Raw genomic sequence first — 10448 nt, 5'->3', positions numbered from 1 at the left:
CGATTACAGTTGTATGTATATATATTGACCATACTGTGTCAGAAAATGTTAAATATTGGTTTTCTGTGTATAGAGCAGTTGTGTATTTGTACTGATTATCTAATTTGAATACAGTGGGACTCTTTCTCATGTTATACTGGTACATTTCTGCATTTCTCTTGCAAACAGGCCTTGAGATATGACATGCGTTTAGTGTTGCTCATGCTTTTGTGTGAATGAAACAAACACAAACTGATGATTCTCACATTTACATTTATTAACACAATTACATACGATTTTTTATCCAGTAACAGCATTAAAGCACAGCCTGATATAGTGAATGTTGAACAATTATTCCACGCACGCACGCACGCACACACACACACGCACACACACACACCTGTGGGTTTGAAGGTCTGGAACTACAAATCTTGAGCGTTTCACATCTATAATCTATAGATAAAGCATTTTTATTTATTACCATTTACACAACGAGCCGCATCAAAGTCGCCCGTGACGGATCCGTGCAACACGGAAAGCGTGAACATCATACAGCAGCGAGAGAGAGGAAATAACTAATATATGCAGGGAGAAAATCAATCATCCTATGATTAGAATTTTGCGTCAGTTCACGGAAAGTTCAAGGACTTTTCCATTAGTCTAAACAGACACACAAGTCACATCATAGAAACAATCTCTCTCACACACACACACACTGATAAACACACACAGTCACTCGCTCACACACACTCTCTTTCACAATTGAGACAGACCTTCATAATGCAGATGTTATTCTGAACTCAGAAATCTTTTAAAAACTTTCTTTCGACTGGATTCTTAATAACTCACGTTTCAGGATAGCAATACACTGTTGTTTCTCTGAAGCATCGAGGGGAAAGTGTCTTTTATTTTCTCTCTCAGACTTGTGAAAAGCGTCAACTGTAGCCTGTTTTAGGACCATTAATATTTAATTGCATATTCACACAAACACAATTAATCATTAGATTTTTTGTACTTTGATTATGATTACTTTGGAAAAAATCATATTAAAATTGATGCTGTTTTTAATTCAGTATAATTAATTTCATTTATTTTTAAAATGTTTATCACTACATTACCGTATGAGAATGACTTTTATTTTACAGTGATGAGAATTTGAGCCCAGAAATATGTTTGGTCTGAAACTAAAAGTCTTGAGCGTTTCACATTTAATCTATAGATACACATTTTTATTTATTTTCATTTACACAACAATTCGAGCCAAACAGAGGAAAAAGAGGAAATAAAAAAATATATAAATTATATTACACATATATTTATGCTGTTTAATTCAGAATAATTAATTGTATTTATTGGGAGTTAAGGTTTATTGATGCATTGCAGTTTAAGAACGACATTTCTAATGAGAATTTGAGCCTGGAAATGTGTAATTGTCATGAAAAAAATGCAAAAAACCTTAATAGTCCTAAAATAGTTCTTTACACAAATATATTTATATATATATGCTGAAGTCGTTTGTATAACATATTCCTCTATCTCTCGCTCTGTGGATTACAGCATCGGCGTGCAGCGGTGGGAAAGAAGCGAACACGAATGATGTTTTTACACGTGTTTCACACTAACCAGCGACTCACACAAACACAAACAGACAAAAGCAAACCGAAACATTTCACAACTACACCACGAGCTCAAATAAAAACCATTCCTGAAAATAATTCCTATGATACACGATATCACGATATGATTCTAGTCATTCAGTGCGAATGATGATTCTTTGATTATAAATAATGTAATTTCTCAGAGTCGTTTCAGGACGGGATCTTAAGACAATAACAAGTAAAAAGGACCGTGAGTAAAATGTATGTCTGAGTGTGTTTGTATTTATTTATAAATCTGCACGTTTGCATGCAGCTGGAATGATAGAATAGATTCGGTGAATCAAGTGAGTGATTTTGAGTGAATCAAACCAGAAAAAAACATATCAGCCTGTCCGACCAAAACCTCGCTTGACCTTCAAGCGCAAAAACACACGTAAACGCACGTCTAAGTGACCTGCAGTCCTTTATCATCTCCATAAATAGTCAAAAAAAGGGAAATTACAAACACTATAAATAAAAAGAGGAATGAAACGGGTGTGGAGAGAGTAAACTGGATACAGTTGCCCGCTGGACACTAGGAAACGTGACCCTTGACCCCTCAGACCATGAAGCGATGACCTTTGACCCCTCAGACCATGAAGCGATGCTCCTTGCCGTCGTGGGCCATGAGGATGACGTTACGGTTGGAGGTCCAGATGAGGCGGGCGAGTTTGAGGGCGTTCTGGGATCCGGGCGACGCCGGCTGGACCGGGGGAACCTGATAGGTTTTGATGCATCGGAGCTGAGGAGCAGAATTCAACATCCCGATGCTCCCTAACAGAGACGTGTTCATCTGAAACACACACACACACAGAGAAGAGAGAGAGAGAAAAGTGTGTTAAGCCGGGTGCACACTGTGCAATTTATAATAGTCCTTTACGATTGTTGCTTGTCAGACTGTACAAACATGATCATCACTGTAAGCATTGTCACACTGTAACACCGTGTCCGTGTAAGATTCATTTACATTTAGTCATTTAGCAGACGTTTTTGTCCAAAGCGACTTACAATTTAGGACTAAATTAAGCGAGTCATCTTGAAGAGGCAAAAACAACACAAGAAGTGCCCAAAATACGAAGTTCAGGCATTGTTTAGAGTAGCATAAGTCCGATAAGGGAGGATTAAAGGAAAAGGAAAGAATTTTTTTATTTTTTTTTATTATTATTATGCCATAATTATTAAGATTCCAGCGACAAATAATTTGTCTGTCCACACTAGACGCGAAGCGACTGCGAGATGCGTCAAAACCCACAGCCAATCAGAACAGCGTGTGGGCGGAGTCTCGCGGCACCAGAGAGTAATCTTGACGGCACTCGCAAGAAAATGGATAAGCCGCTACATAATCAAATTCTCAAATATTACACCATTTAAACATTATTAAAAACACACATGCTGCTGAGCTATTAAAATAATCTTTGTAAAAAAATACACTTGTTTGTTCACAGTTTGAACGTTCTTGTTTCCATTTGTTTAATTTCAAGATCTGAGGTGAATTATATCCATTGTTGCTTTTACAGCCACAAAGCTGGAGCACTAAATGATATTCAGAGTCACATGACATGCTTTTAACATTAAATAAAGCAAATAAACAGCACCTGAGATTATCATCGCCACACTTTGTGTTTGTTGTTCCAGCGCGACGTCGCAGAAAAATAGAAACCGCTTCTAAAATAGAATCGTCGTGTCGCCGTCGCGGCTGGTTAGGACAAACACTCTGATTAACATGGAAAAGAGGCATTTTATCGCGGCGTCGCGTGTAGTTAGGCCACGGTGTAAGATCTCAGTTGTCATTAATGTCAGACTGTACGACAAAAAACTGACGCATGGAAGAAAACGTGTCCGGAGTTTTACATCAATCAATGATACGTCCGGTGACAAAGGCTACAAAATGGCGGCTACAAAGAAATCTCTAACGTTTATTTTGGTCATGGCTTGTCTTGAAAAACGAAGACAATTTGGCGGTGGTCGTAGGAGAATCACTGCAGGACTGAGAGTCAAATCTTCTGGCACTGTCAGAATTTCGTCAGAGGTCAAATTTGATCTCAATGGTTATTAATCGGCTGTCGGTGAACACGTCAAACTAACGATCAAAGACTTCAGATTTTAGCCTAGGATCAGAGGAATCTTTTAGGATTTGCAAAATTTGTCTCAGACGGCCAAATCATGGCCAAAATTGCACAATGTGCACCGGCTTTATTCAGTGTCTGAGAGGCCAGGACTCTCACACACTCACTGCTGTGATCGGGTTTACTGGATGGACGTTCTGCTTCATTCAGAATTGATCTGAAAATGGCTTTTATATTTCATATCAGTTCCTGGATTTGAAAACTGGGAAAAGGTTGCAAACCTGGAATTCAGGTTAGATATTCAGATAGAAAGACAGACAGAAAGATAGATGGACAGAAAGATACATGGATAGGTAGATACATATATTTGTATTTACATTTATATCACTGCTTTGGAATGAAATTCAACTTGAAGAGAGAGAGAGAGAGAGAGAGAGAGAAAGAGAGAGAGAGATGCCAGTAACACATGAGACTGCAAAAAAACAGAGAAATCTGAAAAAATATGACAAATCTGAACACGAGATGATACCATGTAAGATAAGTGAAACACACACATACACAGGAAGATATAGAGTTCCCACACACTGAGTCAGTCAGTCTACAAACCCTCAAAAAACATGACACACACACACACACACACACACACACACACACACACACACACACACACACGTGTTCCTGCAGTGCTCCAGAGAGGGGTAGGGCTTCAGTGGTGTCAGACGGCCGGTCGCCCTCATCCCAGCCTGGGCAACGAGAGGACGCCTGAGGACCCTGAGGACTCCAGTGTTCATTAGCACGCGCACACACACACACCATTCAGACTGCCTGGTTTACCCTTACAGTAATGATACCATTAGCCTGGAAGACATTCTTACACACACACACACACAGGAAGAGAAGACGACTCGACGGTGTTTCCGAAAGACCTGCTTAAGACAGGCGCTCACGAGAAAGTCTAAATACACACATCAAGCAGACTCCTCTTATAGTTCTTCATGACTAAATTCTTATATATTTAACTCTTTCCCTGTTATTCATGGAATTTTTCTGCAATCTGCATGAATAGATTCAAAGACTGCATGAATAAAATGACTTCTTCAAGTCAGGGGTCAGAGGTCAGGGGTGTTTTACCTGCCAGAATGAGATGTGGCTGTCAGCGTTGGAGTAAGTGGCCAGGTAACGTCCATCCGGTGCGAAGGAAACCGCTGTTATTGGTCCTTTATGCCCGTGAATATGCTGTGGAAATAAAAACAGGCACAGGTTTACATGTTATTGCAATTTCTGTAGTTAAGTATTCATTAAAATAGAATAGAATATAATAGAATTTTTTACTTATTTTAATGGGCAATTATTTTCCTGATAATAGCATTATAAAATATAATATTTAATGTTTTGTTCAGCTTTCTCGGTCCGAAAAATTTACGTTTATTCTTATTTTTTTTACTTTATTGGAATGGTACGAAACTTAGTAAAGGTTTTGGAATTTGCTGTGTGAACACACCAAAAAATCATGGACATTTTTTGAGATATCAAGCTCAAATTTGGAACACAACTTGTTTAGATTTATGGCTTTGATTTTCTTGCAGTTTTACAGTAAAACGTGTTTTTGAAAATATAGATTTCACATAAAAATTAAAAATAAATATTATTTTTATGCATTTTTCATAACAATAAACTTTTTAAAGTTAACTTTTTTAAACTTTTTTTCACTTCAGCAATAATCCGCCAAGTGTTGTCTTTAAAAAAGAGATCAAACTTCAGTCTGTGCTCTAAAGCATTCAAGATTTACCACAGTTTTAAATTGGAAATTAAATTTTCAGATCTATGCTCAAAACGTGAATAACTGGATTATAAATACTGTGTAAATATAATGTAGTACCATAAAATCCCCTAAAAATACAAAATATTAAATAAAAAACATTATCCAACTAAAATGTGACCCTAGACCACAAAATCAGTCACATGGGTCAATTTTTTGAAATTGAGATTTATACATCATCTGAAAGCTGTATAAATAAGCTTGTTAGGATAAGACAATATTTGTCCGAGATTGAAACAATTTGAAAATCTGAGGGTGCAAAAAAAATCGAAACATTGAGAAAATCTCCTCAAAATCTCCCGATTGTGCTGCATTCACTCACAAAAATAAGTGTTTTATATATTTACGGCTGGAAATTTACAAATTATCTTCATGGAACATGATCTTTACTTAATATCCTAATGATTTTTGGCATAAAAGAAAAATGGATAATTTTGACCCATACAATGTATTGTTGGTTATTGCCACAAATATTCCCGTGCGACTCGAGACTGGGTTTGTGATCCAGGGTCACATTCCTTTCATTGAAAAAAAAAGATAATTCGGTCACTTTTGAGCGCCAAGCGGAGAGCACCAGAGGGTTAACATGTTTTCTTGACTAAATTCAGAAGGTTTTCTTTCCCTAAACCTGAAAGGCCGAGGCTTCAGATGAACACGTTCCTCAACAGCAGAGCATCATCTGCTCACAGACGTCTGTGTAATCACAGTGAATGTGTTGACGTGCTGAAATGAACATCAGCTCATCATGTGGGAATGACAAACAGACGCTGTGACAATAATCCATCGCTGTCACGAGAAACGGCCTCATAATGGAGCGATTGGATTAAAGACACATGCGGCTTTATGAGAGCTCAAAACTAAAGTAATCTCTTACAATTAAAGATGAAATGCAATGAAGACCGCGTCACCTGACCCGCGCGTGTAATGAAAATCAGACGGCAGAGATATTGGCCTGTCAAATCACGACGCTTCACCCAAAACTCCTCCAGACGGCAAGACACACATTCAAGAGTGTTTCTCTTCATAAAAATAAACTGGAGAATTTATGACTTTCTGCTTGTGCTTTAAAACCCATAACGACAATATCACACACAGCTGGATAATACAGATACTGGAATGAAGAGACATTATCCTAATTTATTTGATATTTAATGTTAACAAGTCAGTCTATTTGGTAAGTAATGTAAAATATAATTTTTTTCTGACAATTATTTCATTCACTGCCGTTCAACTTTTGACTGGAAGTGTATGTCAGGCTTTATAGTGTTAAGACCGAAATGATCTACAAAACAAAGTCTACATGGTTCAGGCTGAATTAATTGTTGATGTCACTTCCTGTTTAAGTGGACGAACCAGAATAAGCTGCGATGTGAACCAGACTATATGATGAGTGTGTGTGTATGAACAGTGTATCGACCAACGCAACAGAACAATCGTGCAGGAGAGGCTGATGGGAAAATGTGCTGCATCAGGAGATTCGGACAACACACACACACACACACACACACACACACACACACACACACACACACACACACACACACACACACACACACACACTGTGTTTAATTAGTAAATGCAGCAGACGTCTGTAGTCCGGCTGTCCACTTCACAGATCAAAGAGAGGACAGATGGTGTGCAGAGCGACCGGACACACACACACACACACATTTTATATACTTTATTTGATTCCACATTACAAGTCAAATTTCATTAGGAATCAAATTTTTTCACACACTCACTCACTCACTCACACTCACACACACACACACACACACACACACACACACACACACACACACACACTTACTCTCTCACTCACAGAGACATGCACACACACTGGAGGACGTAACTCTTCAGATCAGTGTTTGTGTTTCAGATTCTGATGAAGATCATGTGATCAGCGATGGTCATGTTGAGGGCATTATGGGATGCGCATATGATCTGATCGCTGGATTCCCCTGACGACGATTTCAGAGAGATTTGATCTTCACAACTGTAAACAGCCTAAAATCAATCCTTCAATCAATTCAGCTGTGAGGCCCAATCTAACTGTCTCAAACACACACACACACTACCAATGTGAGAGTGAGTCGGTGTGTGTATGAGTGTCTGTGTGAGTGTGTGTAAGTGTGGGAGAGAGTGTGTATGAGTATGTGAATGTGAGTATGTGTGAATGTGAGCATGTGTGTGTATCAGTGTGTGTGAGTATGAGCATGTGAGTGTGTGTATAAGTTATGTGTGTGAGTGTGTTTAAGTGGGCGCAGAGGTCTGTCTTATCAACTCAACCCAGAGTCAGTGTGTTTTTCTGACAGTATGACACACACACACACACACACACACACACACACACACACACACACACAAGAGCTCAGACTCATCATGTGACCCCAGCTGTGACATCACGGTCACCTGGACCGGGTCGATCACACAATCTCCAGCTCTGCAGGGCAGCGTTTCCCATCATGCACCTCTGCTTGCTTACACATGCCCTCTGCCCTCCGACACACACCTGCACTCCAGGTGAACACACACATCCCGCCGCACACACACACTCACCTGGCATTTCCCAGTGCGAACATCATAAAGGGCCACTGAACCCTGCCGGGCGCCGACAGCGATGCGATAACTGCGATCACAATACGCCACCATATAAAACCTGCGGAGAGAGAGAGAGAGAGAGATGGAGAACATCTCAGAGAAAACACACTGCATACTAACACACTTCAGCACACTAGCACACGCCTGCAGGACGCATGATGCTTCATGTGCACACTTCATGCGCTCCACTTGACCATCCAAATCCAGTGCGGTAAATCAACCTCCATATTAATCTTTCTTGGCCGTTTTTATTTATTTATTTACTTTTTTTTTTTTATTAAGAGTACTTTTCATTTTTCCTACAAAATTAATTTAAATTATTTTAATTAACTTATTTTCTACCAAATTAATTTCTAAATCATTTTAAATAACATTATTTTTTCCCCACAAAATTAATTTGTAAATCATTTTAAATAACATTTTTTTCTACAAAATTAATTTGTAAATCATTTTAAATAAATCTTTAATTTCTCTACAAAATGTATTTATAAATAATTTAAATTAACTTATTTTTCTACAAAATGAATTTATAAATAATTTTAAATAATTTATTTTTCTACTAAATGAATTTATATATTTTTTTAAATAATGAATTTTTCTGTTATAAAAAATCAAAAACAATTTATTTCTGAAGTAATTGAATGGCATGGTAAATTAGTATTTGTATTCTTTCACAAAGTTAAGTGTAATTTTAATTTACTTATAATTTGAATTTTGTATTATAACTTTTTTGTCATATAAAATACATGCAAAGTGATTTATTACTTTTAAAATATAAAGTAATTATAACATAATTTATTTCTGAGATAATTGAATAGCATGCTAAATTAGTACATTAGAATACTAATGTTTGAAAAGTTAATGTTGCATACTTCATATACATTATAACGGTAGTATGCAAATTAGGTTCAGCCTATATAAGGATTTAATCCATCAAATATGCATCAATCGCTGTCATCTGAGGTTTGACCTCTGACCCTTTAAAATCAATGAGCTGCTCGTTTGACCCGTCATCAGTTTCAGAAGTATATCAGTGTCCAATTAATAAAACACCACAAACGTCGAGTTACTAATTACTGAGTTTCAGAATTAACTTTAATTCCTCAATCTGGACATTAACTGTAATATTCATTGCTTTACTCATTCATTTCTATAATCTATAATTCTATAATGATGTTGAATTTTAAGTTTTAAACAAACAGGTAATCAAACACAGGATTATAAATAAAATATTATCTAATCTGAATATACATTTTTTAAAAACATATACAAATATTAGATGAAAAACTAAATTAAAATTAGAAATGTTACCTTGGCAATTACTATAACTGAAATAAGTTTGTTTAAACTTGAAATAAAATAAATGCTAAAATTACTAACTTCAAGCAAAACTAAAACTAAAAAAATAAATTAAAAAATACATTTTAAAAAACCCAAAAACCTATTAAACAAAACTGACAAAATAAATTTGGCTAAAATTAAAAATTAAAAGCTGAAACTATATAGTTTTAATCTTAAACTTGAAATAAATTAATAACTTATAATAACTTACAACTAAAACTTAAAATATTTTAACTATTTCAAAATATTTTTTAAAAACAAAACATAATCAAAATGACAAAAGAAACTTAACAAAAAAAATAAATATAAATATTAGATGAAAAACTAAATTAAAATTAGAAATGTTGCTTTGGCAATTACTACAACTGAAATAAGTTTTCTTTAAACTTGAAATAAAATAAATGCTAAAATTACTAACTTCAAGCTAAAACAAAAAAAGCTTTTAAAAATATTTTTTTTAAAAACCTAAACAAAACTGTCAAAATAAATGTTAATTTTAAATTCTAAATTAAAAAAAAAGAAACTATATAGTTTTAAGCTTAAACCTGAAATTAAGTACTAAAATTACTAACTTATAATAAATTAAAACTATTTAGAATTATTTTTAAAAAACAAAACCTAATAATTATAATGACAAAAGAAATGTAACAAAAAATTAAAACACAACTAAAACTGTAAAAATAAAAGCTAATTGAAAACCTGTAAAAGTATGTGACTAACGCTGTAATAGCAGTAGCTAACACTAATGTTGTGTTTAATGCACTGACCTGCAGACGGTCGGGAAACACTCGGACAAGCCTTTCTTCTTCACCAGAGACCCTTCAATACAGTACATGATGATGTCCATCACCTGCAGGACACAAGCAGCTCACACTCACTGTGATTGGACGACACACTGGAGTCACATGACTTCAGCTGTGCTTGTGGTTAAAGATGCTGTATGTAACTTTTTCACTCCACTAAAGCATAAAAATACCATAATATGTTTGCATATACTGAGGAAAC

At 35.9% G+C, this 10448-nt stretch overlaps 1 protein-coding gene across 1 annotated transcript in view; it reads right to left on the bottom strand.

Moving 5' to 3' along the window:
* Positions 1 to 233: 233 nt before the first annotated feature.
* The window catches only part of wdr7 (WD repeat domain 7), a 111964-nt gene continuing 101749 nt past the window's right edge, over positions 234 to 10448 (bottom strand). The window contains exons 27-30 of the mRNA XM_079847554.1: positions 10211 to 10293; positions 8061 to 8160; positions 4814 to 4918; positions 234 to 2409 (exon numbers count right to left, since the gene is read on the bottom strand). Of these exons, the coding sequence (XP_079703680.1) occupies positions 2206 to 2409; positions 4814 to 4918; positions 8061 to 8160; positions 10211 to 10293 (492 nt within the window). The 3' untranslated portion in view covers positions 234 to 2205. The remainder of the gene's footprint in view (positions 2410 to 4813; positions 4919 to 8060; positions 8161 to 10210; positions 10294 to 10448) is intronic.

This window comes from Squalius cephalus (genome assembly GCF_949319135.1).
Source record: "Squalius cephalus genome assembly, chromosome: 17".
In the NCBI taxonomy this organism is placed as follows: domain Eukaryota; kingdom Metazoa; phylum Chordata; class Actinopteri; order Cypriniformes; family Leuciscidae; genus Squalius; species Squalius cephalus.
The sequence above is the reverse complement of the archived record's forward strand: the minus strand, read 5'-3'. Positions and strand labels throughout refer to the sequence as shown.